Source organism: Anarhichas minor, unplaced genomic scaffold (assembly GCF_050575085.1).
Source record: "Anarhichas minor isolate MPS153535 unplaced genomic scaffold, ASM5057508v1 ptg000074l, whole genome shotgun sequence".
NCBI lineage: Eukaryota > Metazoa > Chordata > Actinopteri > Perciformes > Anarhichadidae > Anarhichas > Anarhichas minor.
In genome coordinates this window covers 4840884-4863213 of record NW_027466520.1, presented here as the reverse complement: position 1 = coordinate 4863213, position 22330 = coordinate 4840884, and the positions used below count along the sequence as shown (strand labels likewise).

The following is a 22330-nucleotide window of genomic DNA, read 5'->3' as shown; positions in this document are numbered from 1 at the left end:
GAGTTTCAATGCAGGACTTTCACTTACAGGGAGTATTAATACACTAGTATTTCTAAATACTTCCACCACTGCATGTCAGGTCTCTGAAGTCATCCGTTTGTGTGTTAAGTTTGTACATTTTCCTTTAATTATCTATCACCAGCTCTAGTGCACCCAGTCGTGGTTTTCTTTAAAGCATCTGTTAATATCGAAGGAACAAAACCATTAAATATTTGGAGAACTAATAACGCATCTGTATATTTCACGAGCATCAAACATCATACCACAAATTAGTCATGCTTTTGGCATCTTCTTAACAGGTCAGAGGTTAGTTTCATATGTCTGTGTGCACCAAATCATGCTGTAATATCTGTAATTTGAGGAAGAAGTCTGATATCAATTACTAAATTTTGAAGAATACATTTTTTTTTTTTTTTCTCCTCGGGATTGATTAACTTGCGTGATTATCGGACACAAACCACAAAACGTTTTTATGTGATTTTATTTTTTTAGACGTTGCAGGTATTTCATCGCCAAATCACATTAGTGGCAAGCAAAACAAGCAAAGCACTTTATAGTTGTTGGATTTAAATATACAGAGACAATCCAATATATATGTTTTGCATTTTGGCAGAGGGATGGTGATATTATTGATCAATGCACTGACAGCAAATGGAAAGCAACAGGGGGAAGGTAAAGGCATCAATAATAACATTGTGAGTGCAGACATCCTGGTTTATTTTTTCATCTCCAGGATTCCACTTCCTGGCCCGCGCTTCTTTGCACTGCAGATGTTACAAAACTGCACCCCAGGAATCTGAAAGAGGGAAAAGATGCAGGAGTCTCAATATAGAATAGCCAAGTAATGTTCAAGATTCTAACATAAAATAGAACAATGCCCGGAGAAAGATAAGCAAGCAAAACTCAACACCAAATTAAATAAATAATGTGAAGTGTTGTGTAAAGAGTGACTCAGATTAAAGTGAAGCTTTTCATACGACACTGTTGTAACAGACCTTAGATTCTGACTGTGACAGGAAGCATCTAACTTTATATACGTATACTTCTAAGATGATAAAAAAAAACTGTCTTGGAGATATGGAGATGAGCATCCAAAATCACACCCAAGATTTTGGCATGCTCACGAGGTTTTACCGACAGGGCAGTTGAGAGTTTTTCCCTCATCCCCATCCAATATTTGATATCAGCAATGCATTGGATGAAGTCATTCACTGGGGCAGTGAAAACATACTGTATATGTATAACAGTGTGTCATCACCATAGAGTGATATGAAATGTTGTATTGCTGAATATAGGAACCCAAGTGGGATCAAATTAAACAGCAGTGGATCAAGAATTGACCCTTGAGGGACTCCATATCGAATGCTGACTTCATCTGATTCAAAAGTTAATAATAGAAACATAGAAATTGAAGTAGCTTACTGTTCCTGAAGATGGTAAACATTCCTTGTGAAACATGTGTCTGCAGTGAAACACAACCACGCTGAAGGGTTTGGCCATATCTGACAGTGAAGCAAAACAACTAGCAATGAATAGCTTTCAAATGAAACACAACAGTAAAATATTTGGAAACAACTCCACAGAAAACCCACCTGACGGTAATATTGCAGCATGACACGATTCGCAAATGTTCTCCTCTGAAAAGAAAAGCAACACTTGCATGAGTACGGTTTGATCTCCACTGCTTCTGCGTGAACCAAAAAAAAAGAAAGTGCACCCACCGTCGACCCGGACTCCTCTCATCTGTGTTCGGTGCATCTTCTGGAGCAGCGAGAGGGAGTCGGCCACCAGGATCTTCTTACACCCTTCCCTCAGAAGAATCTGAGAAACGAGAAAACAAACGCTGGTTTAATAAGTTAAACAACATGATGAAGAGTCGGGCTGAGTAAAAAATAAAATAAATATTCATAAATGTTCTTATTAATTCTAGCTATACTAGTAGAGAATAACCGTTTTAATAGCTGTACTATTGTTAAATCATCTGTAGGCCCAACACGACTAAATAAATGAAGTTTACTTTATTTACTTACTTGCAGATTGTAATCCTGGAGGATTTTTACAAGTGAATCCCTGAGGTTTGGGATTTCCATGCCCTCCTTAATGCGATGGATGAGCAGGATGGGATCCACATGAGTACCGATGTTATTAAGGAGGCCGGTGATGAATGCTGGGGAGACAATAGCAGGGACAATAGCAGGGACAAAGAAATATTATGAAAGTAAGAGAATGACAAAGAAAGACAGAATGGCGATGGGAGACTGTATCGTACGTGGTTTATCAATAGAGTAAGAGATGAGATCCTCCCAGAGCTCTGCATCGTCCTGCTCTTTGGCAAACTCGATGGCCTTGTCCACATCCTGCAGCTCCTCCATGATCATCTGCAGAGCGCGTCTGCAGTTTCCCATCCTGCCTGAGAGCCAACAAGCTGGATTAGTTTCCTTTTTAATCATTTAAAAACACCCGTAAAGCAGGAAAACGGACATTAAATAACACTTACTGAGCAGGAAGACGGTCTCCTCTACAAAGTTCCTCTGCTGACAAACCTCGAGAGCCTGACAGAAAAGAGCAGACGACATAATTAATCTCTTGTCGCTTCTGGAAACTTGGATGCGCAGTAGGATGTAATAATTGTACCTTTTCAAGCGGGCAGTGTGTGCTGTCTCTCAGGAAAGGCAAGAGATTTGGACGGTCATATTCGGCATACAGGACAATCTGTCTCTCGTGGTATTTTTGGCCTTTGTGGTGATCCCGCTTAAACAGTTTATGGAGATACTGTGGAGAAAAGATGAGTCAAATCAGCTCTGGATTAAATTGTGAGGGTTAATATGATTGTATTTAAAGTTATCTCAACTCACCACATGCAGAAGCTCGGGCCTGTCCGCTAGTTCTTCCACCACCCTGTCTGCCTATTAGCAGAGAAGAGAAACAGGATCAGTGGGCTGCGGAGTTTCATCGCATCCTTAATTAAATACTGAGAGAAGCCAGGATCACTCACCGATAGCTTGTCCTCATTGTCGAGAAGCATGTCAACAGCTTTCTGCCAACGTCAATTTAGAGAATATATTACTCAAACATGTGAAAGTGAAGATAATAAAATGTTCAGTCTGCGACCAGGCTTGTACCTCTTTGTCGAAGTCCATGAGGAGTACGATCTTGTCCTCTATGGAGGAGAAAAGGTTGTGTTTGTGGATCAGCTGGTAAACATCTTTGTGCCTCAGTCTCAGGTAGATTTCCAAGGCTCTGTCGTACCGCTGGTCGTACGTGTATCTGCAACAGCATCGAGGTTCAACAGGTTGCTTTACAAGATTTGATTTTGTGTCATTTTTAATTCATTGAAAGCATTACTCCTTCAACCCTGCAGGCGCCTCAGTGAATACATCTTTGCAGACAAATATTGTCCAACCAAGCTTACACAGATACACATCATTTTGTTTTAATATTAAAAAACAGAAACTTGTGTTTGAATATGTCCCTTAATATCTATTAAATTGGTAAATGAATGCACATCTTAAGCTCATTTACAGTTCAGCCAGCGTGGTGAGCAGCGTTCTGTTGGTGGGGTCCCTCTTCAGGTGGTCGTTGACTGCCTGAACGATGGCCATGTTGTTATAAAGCTCTCCAGGCCATTCCCGGATCAGTGTGGCAAAACCCTTTGTGGACAGCAAAGGAGGAGGGACAAAGCATTAATCTGACGATCAACCAGTGGATTAACTGTACAGGACGTCCGGACTATTCAGGGACAAAGTACCTCATAGTCAGTTTTGAGAAATTCATGCAGGATCATTTCATAGATGGCCGGTCTGAGACGCAGATCCCCTCTGGGCAAATACTGACTGATGGCCTGAAAATGGAGAGAGGTGGAGCACAAAACATGCATCACATTTCATAATCGATTCATGAACACAAACACTTCAGTAATTAAGTTATATTAACGATCAGAAATTCCTACCTTCAACTGTCCGATGGTCTTGAACCGGTACACTTCATTTTCCCATAGTTCCATGTTTTTTCCAAGAACCTTCTGACACTTCCTGAATAAGAAGAATCGCGTGAATAATTTAGATGAAACAAGAACATTCTGGTTTGTGACTTTGTTCGCAGTGGCAGAGTTAATGAATAAGGAATGTTATACATGACAAAAACTGAAAATAGGGTTTCTATTAAAGAAAGAAATGCTGTTTTTCCTTCTGTTCAAACTTTTATCAACAATTAATAATGATGATATTTTATACATGCATGCAAATTCATCTTCTGTGTTTAGGTTTAGTGCACAATTCTGCGATACGATTTGTCCCAGATTCGGGTTTCTGCACACATCATTGCACCTCTTGGATGAAAGCGCTTTTAAAGTTTTTGTCAAGACTAGATTAATTTATAAGCATGGAAGATTGTAAAAACAGGATTAGGGATTATTTCAACATTGGATGTACATGTCCTGTTACTGAACAACACTGCTAATTCATTGGTTTTGACTTTTGTTTTAAGATTTTTGGGCTTTTATGTGAAACTTTCATGCTGTTATTTTGGCCAGGACTCTCTTTTAAAAGAGATTTTAAATTTCATTGGGAATATCCTGGAAAAATAATGATTATATAAAATAAATCTAAATAAAAATACAGTGAATAAACTATATAGTCTTTGTGCTTAGTGTTGGATCATGTCTAAGGGTGTTCCCTCTTTCTACAATTACAAATAAAGTGAAACATTCTGCTTAACGCTTAAAATATTTTCTGTAATGAAGACTCTGGAGATGTAAAAAAAGACAGTTTTTCCAAATATCTCACTCACTGTACGATTTATCAAAAGGATTACCTGACTGTATAGCTGCAGAAGTTAAACCTACCTCGCAGCACTGTCATAGTCTCCTTTCTCCACTAAGTGATTGATGTAAGCCATCCCAATCTTCTGAACGTCGTGTCTCTTGATGTTTTTGAAGCTGATCTCTGCAGCCATCAGCGCCTCCTGTCACAGCAACAGGACACGCAGTCAAAACTATATAATCGTAGACCGTAACCTTTTGCAACATTCATAAAATTCAACCACGCAGACCTCATATTTCTTCTTTTCAAGCAGCCAATCGATATGGTCATCCTGGTCCCGCTCCTTGGCCACGACGATGTCTTTGGGACTGATGATGTAGAAGAGCGACTCTCCCTCAGAATGCTCTGTTAATGAAAATACATTTATGCCTCTGTGTATTGCGCATTAGAGCTGACATTTGATGGTCGAGGCATAATGAAATCAGGGCGCAGTAAAAGGCCGCGTGACATTTCTCTGAGGGCTGTTTTTATGGTCTCACCGAGGCGGTAGTCTCTGCACTCGTTGTCTTGGAAGTTGCGCACGGTCAGCGCGTCCGAAGAGATCTCCTCGCAGCTCTCAGGGAGAGGCTGGATGATGTCGAGACGAGGCCGCGCACGAAACTCCTCATCCTGAACACACAAACAAATACACCATATTAGCCTCTTTAAAATAAATATATATATATATATATATATATGATGTAAGTATATTCACCATGTGATCAGAGTTCTCCTTCACAAAGTACAAGGTGACGAGCTGATCTGCCAGTGGGGCCAGACCACTGATGAAGAACTCGGTCTCAAATGCAGAAACTGTTTGAAAAAAAGACACCAAACAAAATAGCCTTAAGGACAATATGATAGACACCATATTAGAGTGGATTTAATTGATCTGTATTTTATTTTATCTTATCACTTTTAACCACCACATTTTAATCCGGTGTTATCTACTTTTATTCTTGCTTTATGTTGTCAACAGCCTTTGTGTGTCTATAAATAAAGTTCACCATAAAGTGTATGTTATACCTATTTCCACATAGCGGCTGGGCAGGTCTCTCATTTCAGTAGGATTTCTCTCTTTCGCAACACAAATCTGAGGAGATATAAGAAGATTACAGAAAGTCAGAAACACGGGAACAGCTGGTGTCAGTAATGAGTTTAAATAGAAAAGCAGCAAACCTTGATGGAAGTGCCCCAGCCGACAATAAGAGTGCTGTTGTCCTTCCAACACAGGCTGCAGGGGTACATGTCGGGCCTCAGACTGATGTTATCCCGCAGCACGTTAGTGATCCGCTGCTTTGTACCGATATCATAGATTTTAACTCCCTAAAAGACAAAAAACAAACACGCGTAAACATTTTACACATTCAGTATTATATTGTTTATTGAGGCCTGTGACCGATCACTCACCACATTGTTGGCCCAGGCGATGAGGTTAGCTCTCCACTGGACATTAGTGATGGAGCCCTCGCCTTCATGTAGCACAGACATCTTCCAGCGATTCAACCAGTTTTTTTCATACAGGAGCAGCTGAGAAAGACCACAGGAGCACATTTAATACTATTTAATACCACGCGGTTTGCAGTCGTGCAGCCCGGCCTACAGAGGGCAGCAGATGAACAGAACATTACACAGCAGCTGTGTCGGATGACAGAGTGAAACACCCTTCTAGATTTAACCCAAACTGTAGGCAACTTTCTAATTCGGCCTGCAAATGATGACGTAGAAAACGTATTTTAGTCCTCGTTTGAAGATCTTGATTCCACTTCAGGGCATTTAGGCACAAAGACAATGAAGACAGATTGCTCATTAGTCTCCGTCTAAGTGAGAAAGCTTCACATTAGCTTCACATTCAGTGGTGGAAGAAGTCGTTTTACAGTTTCACATGGTCGATGTAATTGGCAAGTAGAAGATGGTGTGAAGGCCATAAAGAAAAGGGTTGAAAGCAGTACAAGCATGACTTCATACATCCTTCTTCCTCCAATCATGATCGTCGAGGCTTCTTGAGGACACGCACCATTTATTGTATACAAGTATAGAAACAAGTGTTTAAACACAAATGTATATCTACCGTCTCGCAAAGGTGTGGAAGCTCAGCGAGAGTGTTTTTTTTTTTTAACCACAATGCATTGTGGTATCAAGGCGGCCGCTGGGCTACTCCATCAACTGCAGTTTCGTGCTCGGGCCTTGTATTGTACAAGCCGTCGAGGACAAAGCCTGTCATTCACATTCCCTGCATTGTTACTGTCCTTACTATATAAACCGCTAAATGTGCATAACATTACCAAGGATGCCTGGGAGAAGGTTGTACAGGCTCTTTAATTCAGCAGTTGGGCTGTGTTAATAAACAGTTTGCTCTACAAAGAGATGATATGACAAAAGAACTGCGGAGACAAAATTGAATTTCCTTTGACAGGATGTGGCTCCCGTTGAGGCTTATTGATTTTCATCACAGGCACATTGTGGAGGCCTTCACGACTTGGAACTGAGAGGAATCAGCGGCAATTGAAAGAAAATGGCAAAGTAACACTAACAATGGGGTTTCGTAAAATAAAGTTGTTTTTCCTCACCCCTGTTGTATAAATGTCAGTGTACTTTATTTATGGGTTGTTTTGGAATGACGCTACATCCGAGCAGTTTATAGTTGTGTGTACAGTAATTGGCGTGTGGTAATAGCTCGGTGGTTTTACCTCCGCGAAAAACAAAATAACAAATCTAATGTCTGAGATAGTTTTCACCTTCCGCAGTGGCATACCTTCCAGAGACGACTTTTAGGATGGAGATCCCCGAACGCGTCCCGGAAATCATAAGGCTATGTACCCTCTTGATAATCACATCTACTTGCCGTGCTTGTGAAGCATCGCCTTTCAAACACTGTTGAGCGAACAGCACTTTGTGAAAATGGGCAGCTCTCCCGAGAGCACTCCAGCAAGGAGACAGAAAACTAAGAGCCTTTCACAGCAGACAAAGGCCTGTGCGTCGCCGTCAGTCGAGCCAAAGTGAGAAGGTTTGCTGGTTTCGGTTTCGCCCCGGACACAATCGGGATGGATTATTGTGGCAGGAAATGGCAAAAACTGTACATAATGACTGCACGGGAAAATACCACTCAAGCCTACCTTGTTGCCCCCAGTGACAAACTGTTTGTAGTTTGATCTGCTGAACTGAGGATGTAACGCAACAACCTGCAAAACAATACAGGAGTGACAGATTATAGAGTGTCAGACATGTGATTTTCTGTTGTGTTATATGCAGGTAATGCTGTAGCAACAGATGCATAGTAAGACACTTAAAGGAGTACCCACAAAATGACCATTTGTTTATCAATGAATCACCCTGTGTTACCTTGAATCCTTGAAGAAGAACTTTGTTCCTCTTGCATGCCTCCACGGCCAAAAAACGGGGAACAGTCTTGATGAATTCAAGTAAATGGGGGGGGGGGGAGGAGCTGCATATAACAACAGCAAAACACAAACATCTACACTGAAATCAACTATCTAAAACACTTCGACAGTTTCACGCTTGCGGAGACGCGCTACTCATCTGTGTGAAGTGTTTCAAATAGTGAAGTTTAAGCAAAGATGCATGCGTTTGTGAAGTAGTGAGCAGAAGACCGGATAAATGAGACTTGGATTATTCTGCACCAGTTGTGTGAGCGGGTTTTTAAACTGATATTTTGATAAAGTGTTTACGTTAAACACGGCCGTCACTCACTTAAATTCATCAAGACATTTCTCTGTTTTTTGATTCTTCGTTCACCACGGAGGAGTTTGAGGAAAACTAAGTTTTCTTAAAAGAATTCAACGATGATCATTTTGTGGGTGAAGCGTTCCTTCAAGTTTTCAGAAAATGTGATAACAACTCACTTTGATGGGATGGTCAAAGTTCTCGTGGAAGCCCTCTCTTGTATAGAGACCGAACACTTGAACCTGAAACAGAGACGAGACGGGAGAACGGAAAGCAAAAGGTGAATAACTCAAAATTTCTCCTTTAATTGCTGCCTCTGCAACTATCCGAGGCCAGCGGGGGGAATTGTGGTCAGAAAAGACTTTGATTGGCGCTCTACTTCTCCGCTGGGTCACCAATTAGTGGACAAGTTGATTCTTTGCGCCCCGCAGGGCTTAAAAACCCGACCACAGCCTCAGTTGGCTACAACAAACCCTAATGTACCATTAGAGTACACGACACCCAGTTTCTCCTCATCTGAGGCCCCAAAAAAAGGGGACGTTATTTTTTTTTTAAAGTAGAGGAATAATATAAAACTCTGATGCAATCTCATTTTGCGAACCGCACCAGCGATTAAGGATTAAGTTAGATTTTAAAAGGATTAACAGCCAACTGAATTGGTTGAGGGCGAACAATTGCTGCAGCATTGATTTTAATTGTGTGCTCCACTTTTTTTTTTTTGTGCGACAAGATCTTGTTTTTTGCCACCGGAGTGCTAGGAGTAAGGGGAGGGTGATATCAGAGAGCATATCTTGACTGTGAAATCCATGAAGTATGGTGGTAATGATGAGAAGAGACAAGATAACAGCAAGGTGGAGAACATGGAGAGGGTATCCATAGACGGCTGATGGCTGACTGACAGCTCAACGGAGTGCAATCCTTTCCCCTTCTAGTCAAAATAGGTACAAGCTTTTTATAAATTCCTGCATCATGAAAAAAATACGTGCATATATATGGTAAAGATAAAAACTTCAGGTTAATGCTCTGACTGTGGAGGTAAAAATGCACTCCTCAAGTTCCACATCATTAGCGTCAAGTTTAACCCTGATAAGAAGAGATTTATATGAATCCGAGGATGAATTATGAAAGATGAAAAACAGATTTCACTCACCTTCCCATCCTCGGAGCAGATGCCCACATGCTCTCCACTTTCATCCAGACTGATCTGGTTGATCTTCACTGAGCTCTGCGGAGACACAATATCATCGGCATCGGCGGGTGTGAATATCTTTGCGGCCGGCCAAATGTTGCTGGCTGACATTTTATCCCATTAAGTGAAATGGCAGAAAGAGGCAAAAAAAAAGAAAGAAGATTTGACTACGTAATGGATGCACAGTCCCATATGTGTCAATGCACAGAGCGTGGCATTAACACTGTGAAGGTTAGGGGGTCCAAATTCACTGCTGACGCTCTTAAAGTTTACACATTCATGACACTATAGGGCTCTTTAGATAAAAGGATCAACTAAGTGGCATAAATTATAGCAAATGTTACTTAAAAACCTAAAAGGTTGACTGTGTAGACTAAAGGAGATCAAGTATTTTGCTTTATTTCTCCAGTGCATTATGGGTATTTGGTATTCATATTAAATACGTTTCTGCTTTTCACTGAATTACGACCGCTTTATTTTGAAACTACACAAATCCATCGGCCAGAACTCAGCTGCGCCTTTTCTGTCCAGTGAAACACTGACTGATAACTGGCCAACAGGTTCCTCGGGTGAGCAGCACTTGAATCAATGTGCTCAGCAGGGACACTGCAGTCAAATCAGCCATGATTACCGAATGTTTTTGACTCGCAAATGTTCAGTATTGTTCAGAAGTCATTCCCTTTCAGATCAAGTGAGCAGAACTGTGTGGGTGAAGTTAAACAGTGGGCCTGAATCCGATATGCTACGAGAGATCACAGCTGGTTATAAATCCAATATGGCGCTAGAGGAAAAGTCAGGAAATTGATATTATTTAGTGTTAATAATATTAATTAATATTGATAATATATCATATAATTTGCAATATTAGCATTCGTCTTTAGCGTGGCTAATGCATTTTATTACTATATACTTGAGGATTTGAATGTACTCACAATTTCAAACTTCTGCGTTACATTTCCTTGGATGTCCAGCAGGTAGACTTTTCCAAAATGGGTCCCTAGTGCAAGAAACTGGAAAGGGACAAATGCAATGTAAATCAAACCAGAATGAGAAAGAGGACACATGAAACATATTCAAGACTTTAGAAAAAAAGGCTGTGGAAGGATACAAAAAACAAAAAAAAACACACTTCCTGGAGCTGGAGCGACATGAGCAGCGTGGGGATTGGGTGGGCTTGGAGGCAAAACTGTGAAATTGCAGGAGGTGGAAAAGCCCTATTTATTAAAGCATACAGTGTGAAATGGCATTTTTTCTCCTCAAATTAAAATGCTTAAGCATAATAAATGCGCTGTACATCTGACTTCTTCCCGTGCAAGCCAAACACCTCCTTGCCCAGCAAAGAGCTATTATTTCTACTGAGCAGCAACTGCTTTCTGTGTTTTGTGCTTCAGCAAAAGTGCACGTGTGTGTGTGTGTGTGTGTGTGTGTGTACGTGAGTCCACTGGGACAAAAAAAATTATAGAAACTGGGGGCTTTTGGCATTAGATTAAGTGTGTGTTCTTCCACCCCAGCCCCAGCTCCGTGGCCTCCTCCTAATCCCCCTCCCTTCTAGACCAGCATGTGGATGTGCGGCGAGTCCACCATGCTTCAGTGCAGTCTATAATGAAATGCTTATATTTACAGGCACAGCTGAGCATGTCAGACAGAGCCCCTGCAATCTCCCCAAATAAAATAACCAGAAATAAATAAATAAAGGGTTCAACCTTGTGAGGCGGAGCGACTTTTAAAAGGGATTTATCAGAACGGAATTGTTCAAATGAAATTCCGATTCAGACACTTAAAATATGAGGCGACATAAGGCAATATGTGCCGTCGGTGGCTTTAAGGTTGTGCGGGGAGTTTGCCGCGGCGGTGGGGGCTGCTGTGTGACCACACAGGTAGCTGCATGGCACACAAGCACAGAGATGCCAGAGAGAAAGACAGTCGGATCAAATTCAGAATTCCAGCAACAGCGACGTGGCGCGGTTGCTATTTTGAGGGTTGAGTAAGAGGGGACCAAATCCTCAAAGTAAGAATAAATAAATGAAAATCAATAGCGGTTAATAAAACATCAGGCGAGGAGACGTAACTGGGTATGACTTTTGCTCTGCTCAGGCGTGCATGTGTGCTGCCGGTGCCACAACGATTAACCATCTCGCCGAGAGTGGGCGCTTAAAAAAAAAAAGAAAAAAAAAAAAAGAATTAACGTCGGACAAATGGAGGAGAGGAGCGACAAAATATGTAAGAGTGGGAATAAAAAGAGAAAGACAATGGCGCCCGGTGTCTTCTGATGCACCTCCCTGAGAGGAAAAGCAGGGGAAAGGTGAGAAAAGAATGGGCTGCCATCTCTCAGATGTGCACATAAACAATGTGAAACCTGAGGTGGACTTGACTCGTGGGTGGTGGGTTATCAGCCCTACCTTGTCATGGACGGTCATACAGCTGGCTGCATCCTTCTGGAGGATTTCTGTCACCCCATTGGAGAGCCTCTCGTACTTCAGCTTGGGCTCCTCCTCGCTGTCCTCCTCCTGGTGGACAGAGTACACTGTCACTATATGATATATATTTTCTTAAAAAGGCATTCATTACAACAGCACAGAGTCCTCTAAACAAATGCTGTAGTTCACAATATTCTTTGAAAGCCACAAACCCTTCATGCAGTACACTGAAATATACAGAATGTCCATCTCAATTTACTTAAATCCTGTGCTTAAAATCTTAAATCTGATACATTTTGAAACAAATCAGAAGACGTTATAAAAGAGGTGGAGTTGACTTTATGACATTTTATGTGTCAACTCAACTTAAAGGTGCCCTGCAGAGTTTTTGACCACTAGTGGCGCTAAGGAGCAATGTTTTTAAGTTTCCACACACTCGCACTATTCCTCCGACTGACCGGTGGTAACGCGCCAAAAAACATGAAATGCATCAACACAGGCAAGAAGATAGCTAGGGAGGAAACATGGACGTAAACAATTTATAATCTCTGCAAGGAGAAGGAGATGCATTCAATGTGTTTGTTAGACGTCAAAGATAAACTTTTGTTTGCTTGCAAGAAAACTCCACAGGGTATTTATAATATTAATATCATAACATTGAATGGATCAAATGTATACAAAAACCCATTAAATTACTTAAATAGGTGATGATGTTCAATGCAAATAACTGTGTTCATCTGTTAATAAGACAAAACTCTTCTCAAGTGTAAAATAAAAACTTGACAATGCAAAGTCCCTTGAGGCTTTTACTAAAATATTTACACAATGAGATTTAAAAAAATGATCATCAGTGATCTGGATATAATGACTAAGTAGTTAAAGGCAGATAATAGAACAGAACAGACTGTTAGAACAGAACATGTGCTTGAAAAATCAATATTTATTTATACTGCATATGCGAACATGCAGTATAATACTACTGTAAAACAGTTGACATGTAACTAACATATTTTGGGATGGTTTCACATCCACAGTGCCCACCGTCACTGCCACAGTGTCACTGAGCAAGACACTGAACCCGGCAGGACGAACGGTCAATCCTACGTCTATTCTGGCCTCTTCCAAGACATTCATATGTCTCGCATGTGTGCATCAGGAGATGTATGCACAAACACATTTCCATTATACTGCGTGAAATGCGGCATAAAGCCGTGTTTTCACGAGACCGTTCATCCCCAGTGACAAACATGAATCCAGTCATTTCATAAAGCGAACTTAAGGTATTCTACCGTGCTACACTTCCCAACACTTGCAGCCAGTCACAGCCTGAATATTACTCATAATTCAGTTTATAACCAATGCTGCACAGTCTGTGGCTGCCCAGAGGGTGCATCAACTCAAAACAGTGTCTGCCATTATGTGCTACTGGGTTGGAGGTGGGGGACAATAGCGTGGAAAAAATGTCATTTTCAAAAACAATCCTTTCCCACTCAACAACGCCATATCGAGGCTATTTCCTTTGTATTCTGGTTGTGAGATTTCTGGTGCGGGAGCATTTGTCACGGGTTTCAAAAGGTGTATCAAACAACAAAAGCTAACTTTAGCCCCAGAGAGAAACTACCCATTTTCAAACTTCTGCTGTCTCTTGGAAGCTTCCTTTCGTTTCGTCGACCACTGAGCTGGCCTTTGTGCTGAAACCGTTTTGGGCGTATTCTTTGCCTCTTGACAGTTAAGGCTGAAACATACCGACTACAATAAGGATACCAGCTTTCATTTATACACACTGAAGACCATCCTGCACCTTAAACACAATGTACAGATGGGTGACGAATAATAGGGCAAACCTGAATAAATGAGTAGAGAAACCTGAACACGGTCACCTGATCTCATCCCGTAGAAACACCGATGAGAGATGCTGGGGAGACGTGTTAGACGGTGATCTCATTGAAGTAGTTCAACACACTTAAGACACTTTGTTGTTATTGTCTTTAGTTTGCCCACCTGTCTTTTGTGCTTTTTATGACAAAAGTTATTAGATAAAAGCATATTTTGTGACTAAATATCATAAAACTTGCCATTTGTTTTAACAGCTACCTTTGTTTTTTAACCATTTCTGCCATATTCTTTGTCTATTAGCAGTTAAGACAAAATAGGCTGAAGTACATTAGTTAGAAATGTGCATTAAGGCTAAACAGGAGTGCCTTCAGTGCTTTAGGGAGGAGACAGGAGAGGAGAGTTAAAATGATCCCTATTTCCTTGACTACATGAGGCATCAAACCAACACCAATCAAAAACACTTACAGCCAGGCTTATTGCTTCTATTACATCACAACAAATCAAACTAGTCCGGCCAGATTACAAAAGGTGATGAAGAGCATGTCTTTTACTTTCAAAATCAAGTTGTTATCCTGCTCATTTCCTCACTTCCTTCATCCATTGAGCCTGCTGTCAACCAGCTAACAGCAGTATAGCAAGACGCCAAGTTTTATTAATTTGCAGTATTCTAAGTAAACAATCAGCTGCTTGCTGACCCTGTTAGTGTTCGTCTCGCACAGTATTGAACACACTGAGCACCGTTTGTAGGAGCTCTTTCTTTGTACACGCCTGGTATTTTACCCTTTTCCTTTCGCTCACTCTTAACAGTTTCCCTCCGAGAGCCTTTCCCTGATATTTCATTCAATTATCTGCTTCCTATATAAAGACTCTTCCCCTTCCTGCCAGACGGATGTACAAAGCTATATTTTATTTAGCCTACCTGTGATTCTCAGAAGCACAAGTGTACCGTAACATGCCGGAGCTCAGTCGTAACATTGATGGATCTGGAAAGCTATCTGTAATTCATGAGTGTTTGAGACCTCTCAAAATCTGACAACGATCCTTCCGGGATCAAGCTGGGCGGATAAAGGCTGGCTATGCATTACAGTCCTTTCAGGAGGCAGCGAGCTTTACTGGAGTTCAACAATCACCCATGCCTGACAGAACTATGCACACCCCTGTCATCAACAATATGCCGCTCTTGATGCATTATTACACTGACATACTGGTGCAACTGCACGACATTTCCAGGTGTAATTGTGTTCCCCTTTAACCTCTTTATACACTTCCTCTCAGGAAGAAGCTACCTCTGCAGGAGAAAGAAAAGGCAGCACGAAGGGATGTTTCTTACCTCAGACTCATCTGTGAATTCCTCACTTTGTTTTCTGTCCTGAATGAAGGGATATTTTGAATGGATTTGAACAATTTGTCATTACAAATATTACTATATTACAGCACCGACGCATACAGTAGTACATTTATGATGACAGAGCATTATAATATGATTTAACTCAAATATAGGCTGCAGAAAGTAGGCAGGGCAATGCAGCTAATGTTCTACTTTCATAGAAATCAATGTAAAGCTACCATCAAATCATATATTTAAGCTTTCTGTGCCACAGAGACAGAAACACAACAAGCTAAATCAAATCAACAGGCCACAGACAGAATTCACGGATTCACAATTTTCATTCATTTTGATGCTTACACGGAAAACAACATTAGCCAGTTAGCCGTTAGCATGCCGTGCTTACCTGCTCCTCCACATCCGCCATTGTTATTATCTGTATCCGAGCAGAGTCGTGATAATATTTCAAAATGTTTTCAGAGAGTACATGTTGAAGGGCCACAATATCGCAGTTGTTTTAGCCTCATTGCAAAAATATCCACAATACAGCAAAGTGATGTTTGTTGTCGAAGCCTGCTTCCTCTGTCATGAGTTCAATCACATGACAGAAACAACGCCGCTAAGCATTCTGGGTATTGGAGTCGTTCTAGCAGAGACAGCCGCCAGACCGTCGGAAGAGGAGGAGGTGACACCAATTAACAACAGGTGAGGCCTTTTTAACGTGGTATTTATATTTGTCGAAAGCTTTTCTGCTTTTATAAGTACTTTATGCTCGGTATTAACTTTGTTTATTCACTTCTGTTCATATTTGAGACTGAGTTAAGTGTCTTTAAGCGAGCCATAAAGCTACACTAATAACGCTTTAAAGCTAATGAAAGCCCATACAGGTGTGTTCAGTTATTCTGGCTGTTTAGACCACGGCTCAGGTGTGTAAAAGGCTTTCTGCGCCAATTACAGGTAGGATATATATAACGTTAAATCATACATTAAATGTTCACAGAGGTTTTAAAACACCAATTTGAAAACGTGCCAAATTCAAAAAGTTAATGCTATAGCTAAACTATTAGTCCTACAACTTTCCCCAAGTGGATAAAATACATAAAATCTACTCGAGTACAGTTTTTGAAGTACTTTTGTGCTACTTTACTTGAGTATTGTCATTTTATGGTACTTTCAGTGAGATATGTTGTACATTTTAATCCACTAACTGCATTTATCTGACAGCTAAATAGTTAACATTATGGTCACTTTGCAGTTTGATGTTTTTAATAAAAAATATATAATAAGCAATATGAAATACCATACATTTTTAGAATGAATATCCCACAGTACACACAGCAGTTCAAAGCAGCACAACCCCAGCCAGCTACAACATACACATTTTAATTACACGTAAAACATCCTCAGGGTTAATTCAGAATCCCTCTGCATTTCCTGCTTGAAGGGTCATGATATCAGACACACAGCTCAAAATGTCAACATTGAAACGCTGTATAGAGGGCTGTGTTCATGCCCGTTGTAAAAGCAGTCAATTAGCTTATTGGCTTTGTATCTTTCCAGACATTCCTGGACTTGATGGCCAAATGAATCCCTCAGATATTAGTCGACTCTCCCGGTTCTTCCTCACCCTACTGACAGCTGCTTGCCAGAGTCCAGATGAATGGCAAAGGTATGATTTGCCTCTTCTTTATTGAGATTGTCTCACACCCTCATCTCGTCTCATCCATCCTCGGGAGAATCCTAATGCACTGATACCAAGGGGGAATCTTTTTTTTTCTTCTTCTTCAGAATCTACTTAGCAATGATTTATTGATTGCGGCTTCCACCCTCACAGAGAATTACCGATCCTTTTTGGGAAATCAGATTTTCACACCTTTCATGAGTGTGTATGTGGCACAGGTCTCCAGAGACGGTGTGAGGGGATACTGACTTTGAGGAGCGGCGGTGTGTGAATCTCTGCGGTGTCACTCCTCTACTGCCACTGCTATGCCCCATGGATGGCCCTGTGATTCTCTGCTGCTCTCCCCATCGCTGTCTATAGTGTTGCATTATTTATCCGTTGATAAATACAATGTAGGAGCATGATTACAATATGTTTTCATTCCCCTTTAAAACCTTTTGAAACACATATTTCGCTCACTCTCATATCATAAGCATGCAGGAGCCCCTCTGAGGTATGGGCATTTTATAGAGGATAAAAAAAGGAAAATAATAAAAACAACCCTTGCCCTCATAGGAGGAGTCAGATTAGTGTGCTGAAAGCTTTGATGCTCCAGAATGTCAGCTCCGTGGATCGATCTAGCAAAAAACACACACACACACCCCTGACCAATCAGAGGCGTCTATCTGTTGTGGACCTGCTGGGCACCGTGGTTTACAAGCTTCAAAGAGCTCCTTTTAATACACTGCTTTGATAGCCCTCAGCCTTCACTGACCCCCCGACCATCCACTGGGGAGCATTTTAGCTTTAGTGGAGTAGAGAGGAATAACTGCTGATCATATTAATGAGTGTGGAAAAAAAATCACCTCAAATCTTGACTACTTATACCACTGGCCTGCTATTCCAAAATACTGTATTCAGAGGAAGTAGCTGAGCTGGTGATGTGACAGATAAAGTTATACAAACCTGCTGCATTATTCATGAGTAAATCACAGAAATCATTAATAGCACTACTAATGACCAGCATAAAGGGGTTTTGGTGGAACTACACAAAGATCCACTTACCATGAAAGAGGGGGACAGTTTGGTTAATAACCCTAAGGGGGAGACAAATCATCATATAACTTACCGCATTAGACATTTGGGTGTTGGGATATCTGCCCAATACTGTAGCACAGTTATTCAAAAGAGGTGCTTCAGAGTTATTGTTGGCCTTTGAATACACTAACACACAAATGTAAAGTTCAGTATTTAGTTCTTGAAATATATTTTTTTTATGTTGAGTCTTTTTTAAAAGCAGGTAAATCAACACTATAACTTTGAGAAAGGAAATATTTTTCCTAAAACAGCAGAATGTTTGTCTTCTTATAATCTTGCATACCCTCTTACACGTTAACAGTATTTTTCAGTACATACCTTAACTACATACCTACGTTATTAGAGCTCAATAAGCCTTCATTTTATATTTTGTTAAAATGTTTCTTTCCCCGGTAAACTAAATAAATGAGTGACCAAAAAGGTGACACAGTAATTGCATTACGAGGAATACTTACTAGGTTCCAGCTGAAAAAACTAATCAGCTAATGAGTTTTATTTATTTATTTGTATCCAGTGGGACACTTTGAACAGTGGTAATGAGTTTAAAATAAAGCTGCTATTGATTAATTGCAGACAATAGATGATTTGTGTGCATGATTCTTTGCTTGGGATACATGACGGAAAAGGAAAACACATGATATGACAACTTTAATATGTATAAGAACATGTGCTGTGTAAAAGAGAAGTCTCACACATGATGGGGAGTATTTTGGACATATTTTAGACGTCAGTCTTTTAATGATTTTTTCACACCAGCTTATCGAGTTCAGGGTCACAGGTGTGCTGAGGCCTATCCCAGCATGCACTGGGCAAAGGACAGGACAGTGGACAGTTCACCAGTGCATTATGGAGATTATGAATTCAAGAGATATGTCTAAATTCCACAATACATACTGGAGAAATAAAAAATGAAGTACACACATAAATGTCTGTATGCATTCTAGAAAAAGCTTAATTTTTGAGTGTACTGTTGTTGTTGTGCACTATCCCTCCACAGTCCAATGCAAAATGGAAAGACAGATTGAGGATGATATTTAAAAACCAAAAATACATTAAATCTAAAGACAGAAAAAACAATTGTTTTTTGTCAATAATGTTCCAAAGTCAGGTCGTATGAGGAAAAGTTTAATTTCTGGTATATATTTATATATATATATATATATATATATATATATATATATATATATGCAACAAGCAATCATTTTCTTCATTGATTAATCCACCTATTCTTTTCTCAATTAACAGATGAACCATTTTATCTATAAAATGTCTTAAAATAGTGAAAAATGACCGTATCCCACAACCTAAGATAGTAAATTGAACATCTTTGGGTCATGTAAGGTGAATACACACCTTGCTTCAACCAAAGATATTACGTTTACGATCATGTACGACCTAGATAAGCAACAGATTCTCCCATTTTGAAAAGCTTAAAACTAGCAAATGTTAAAAAATAACTAAATTGATGAATTGATTGTAAAGATAGTTGTTGATTAATTTTCTGTTGACTAAAGGATTAATTAAGAAATACAAATAGAAACAGTGAAGTACCTTATTTATTTGTGTATGAACTTCTAACATAGTATGTACTGTGGGCAGTATGTTGATGTTTTTTCTCTCTGTTCAATAAGCAGAGGATCGTCGAGCGTTGGAGTGGAGTGTGTCGGTCACAGGCTGAACTCCCTCACGGTGTCCCTCGCACTGCGACAGCCCGGGTAAGACCACTAGCTATTAGCATGGGTATCTGATGACGCCGGGGACTCTGCTAACCACTGATTATTCGGCCACTGGGGGAGTTTTGGTGAGCGGGAAGCAGAGAGGGGATCAAGTGCTTTTTCTTGTTCCTGCAACCTGTTCCTGCGCTGTGGCCAGACTCAGTGAACAGAAAATAAATGAGACAAACCTCCCTCATGTCTGCGCCCACCAACCCTCTTAGACACACACATTTACAAACTCACATTATTGCTAATCAGAGGTCTCAGGGTTACTTTAAAAAATGAAGCTAATCCCTTACACATCCACTGCTTAGAACCAGTAATGTAATATATTATGGTAATTTTTGAATATCCCTTTTTATTACGGATTTTTACAATAAGATTACAGTTATCCCATTATGTGTAATTGCATTACTCCCTCAGCTTAAATTGATAAACACACCCAACCTGGTGGCATGATTGCAAATAGGCAAAGCAAACTGTTTTGAAATGAGGTAATTAACAGCTGCGTGAGATGGTGAGAGATGTGTTGCCCCCGTATCCTCGAGCTTCAGAGGCCAGGGGAAGATTAGAGCTCTGATCTCATTCCCAGCACTTGTTTGGAGTCTGTCAGGAAGAGAAATGCCAGCATTAGAGAGGTACCGCCACACTCCTGATATGATGAAATAAGGAGAAAAGGGGAAAGGGAAAAAGATGGAGGGATGGACAGAAAGGACCATGCCCTTCTCTGAAGTGTCAGTAGCTTGTTTATTCTATTTTTCATCGTAGCTGCTGGGGCAAAGATTCCTATTTTTCCTTTATTTTTTTCCCCCCCCTCACCTCCTAACAAAAAACACTACTCTCATTTTTTATAGGTCTTGCAAACTCTCATGCCCCAGTGAAAATTACATTGTGAAACGGTAGAAATTTCAGGGCTGCCTGTGCTCTGCCCTGTCCCTCTGAGCTTTCAAGCAGTCAACAGACTGTGAAGAATAAATAATAAAAAACTATTGATTATTTTGATGACTGCAAGATTCAATTAGGTATTAATTTTGCCCTCCAGTGGACCTATCAAGCAACTCAAAGGAGAGGAGGTGGGAGGTGGGGGGTGGACCCCAATGCATGCATAGTATGGCCAGGCTCAGACAGAGGGGAAAATGTGTTTACCTCGGCGGGCAGAGAGGTGCATTGATGCGCAGTGTCCCACATTTAAGTGCTCCACAAATGAAGCCCTGATGACTAGTGACATTGTTACCAGGGATATGAGTATTGACCAGTCGGCTTACATTTTTAACGACAGCTTAAACTATTTCTATTGATTAACATTTTCATAGATTATCATGTGTCATATCAAAGAGGGCTGATTCCCGTGATGAGCACATTAAAAAGGCCCCTGTGGGCAGGAACTCATCGACCACCCTGATAGAAGGGAGGGGGGTTGACAGGACTAACCCTCTTCCTGTGCCTATATGTGCTGGTCACCTGTCCTTTGCTCAGATATATTTAGGCTGGACTTTATTCATAAATAAGAAAAAGGGCCGTAGTCCTGCTGTTCTGTGTCTCAGAGCCTGAGGTGGGGTGAACACTGTCTGAGGAGCTCTCCAGTCAGAGGACACAAGAGGGAAGAGACAGGGGGAGTGTGTGTGTCTGTGAGAGAGGTAGAGAGAGAGGGAGGGAGGGAGGGAGAGGGAGGAGGTGACATCTCCAGTGCCTGTCCTAGGAAGCAACCCCAGGCTTGAACCTGTGGTGGCCATTCAGATACACGAAGGTTGAGGAGGCTGCTTCTGGTTCAGTAGAAACATGTACTAGCTGCTCTCTGCGCTGTGGTGGCATGTTTTAGCTGCTGTTTGACTGACTTCTACATTTGGACTTTCTGAAAACCCTTTTTCTTTTTTTTACTCTTTTCTTCTGGAGCTTTGTTTAGGTAAGAGCGACGGCTTTCAAGAAACGTAACTTTCGATATTTGTAAAAGTCATAAAAATATACATAGACTGGATTCTGTTAATTGTGTTGGAGATCGAGATAAAATGTCTCAATGGACGCATTGAAACATTTGACGGTATTCATAAAATGCTTTTTTTGTCATTTTAAACCGCAGTGCTTCAGTTTATATCAATTATTCTCTTGTTTTCTACTGAGATGTTCAGACAGATAATGCTCTGATCATGTCATGTAGATGCTCTTCATTTTTCGTTTTAAGTGCTGACAAAAAATGTAGATAATTGGGCTAAAATGTTGGGAGCATCAGTGACTTCATCTCTTGTTTAAATCAGGCCTTAAGTTCATGTTGCCTCATACTCTGCTGCAACATGTCACCTTTGATCTCATTTTATGTCCCCAACTATGTGAAAATTGATCTAATCACTGGTGTGTGTTTTCACTCATATCTCCTTTCTAGATGTGGAATTATATTTATTTATCAGCACACAGCCCATAGACCTCTTTGTAGACTGCTGTCAGCTTAGTGTTTGCTGAAGATGAGGCACATGTCAGGTAGTAATGAGCCCTTGGAGATGGATGTATCACCGTTTTAGGACTGCAGGGTATAATGGTAACACCACGCGATCCGTAACAGTTCTTCACCAGGCAGCAGCCGGCAGTATCAGCGGGGTAGCACCAGCCTCAG

General features: G+C 40.7%; 1 protein-coding gene across 1 annotated transcript; it reads right to left on the bottom strand.

Moving 5' to 3' along the window:
* Nucleotides 1-465: 465 nt before the first annotated feature.
* Nucleotides 466-15860, bottom strand: vps41 (VPS41 subunit of HOPS complex). The gene is made up of 28 exons (XM_076080755.1): nucleotides 15659-15860; nucleotides 15256-15294; nucleotides 12072-12179; nucleotides 10605-10682; nucleotides 9634-9708; nucleotides 8663-8725; nucleotides 7916-7981; nucleotides 6210-6329; nucleotides 5979-6125; nucleotides 5826-5892; nucleotides 5515-5612; nucleotides 5300-5429; nucleotides 5050-5165; nucleotides 4844-4962; nucleotides 3950-4031; nucleotides 3749-3841; nucleotides 3523-3650; nucleotides 3123-3267; nucleotides 2996-3037; nucleotides 2856-2906; nucleotides 2635-2772; nucleotides 2498-2552; nucleotides 2270-2410; nucleotides 2031-2167; nucleotides 1722-1821; nucleotides 1593-1637; nucleotides 1423-1502; nucleotides 466-796 (listed from the first exon to the last, which is right to left on the bottom strand). Exons 1-28 carry the CDS (start codon nucleotides 15677-15679, stop codon nucleotides 716-718), a joined length of 2565 nt encoding a protein of 854 aa, XP_075936870.1. The 5' UTR covers nucleotides 15680-15860; the 3' UTR covers nucleotides 466-715.
* Between the last annotated feature and the right edge of the window lie 6470 nt (nucleotides 15861-22330).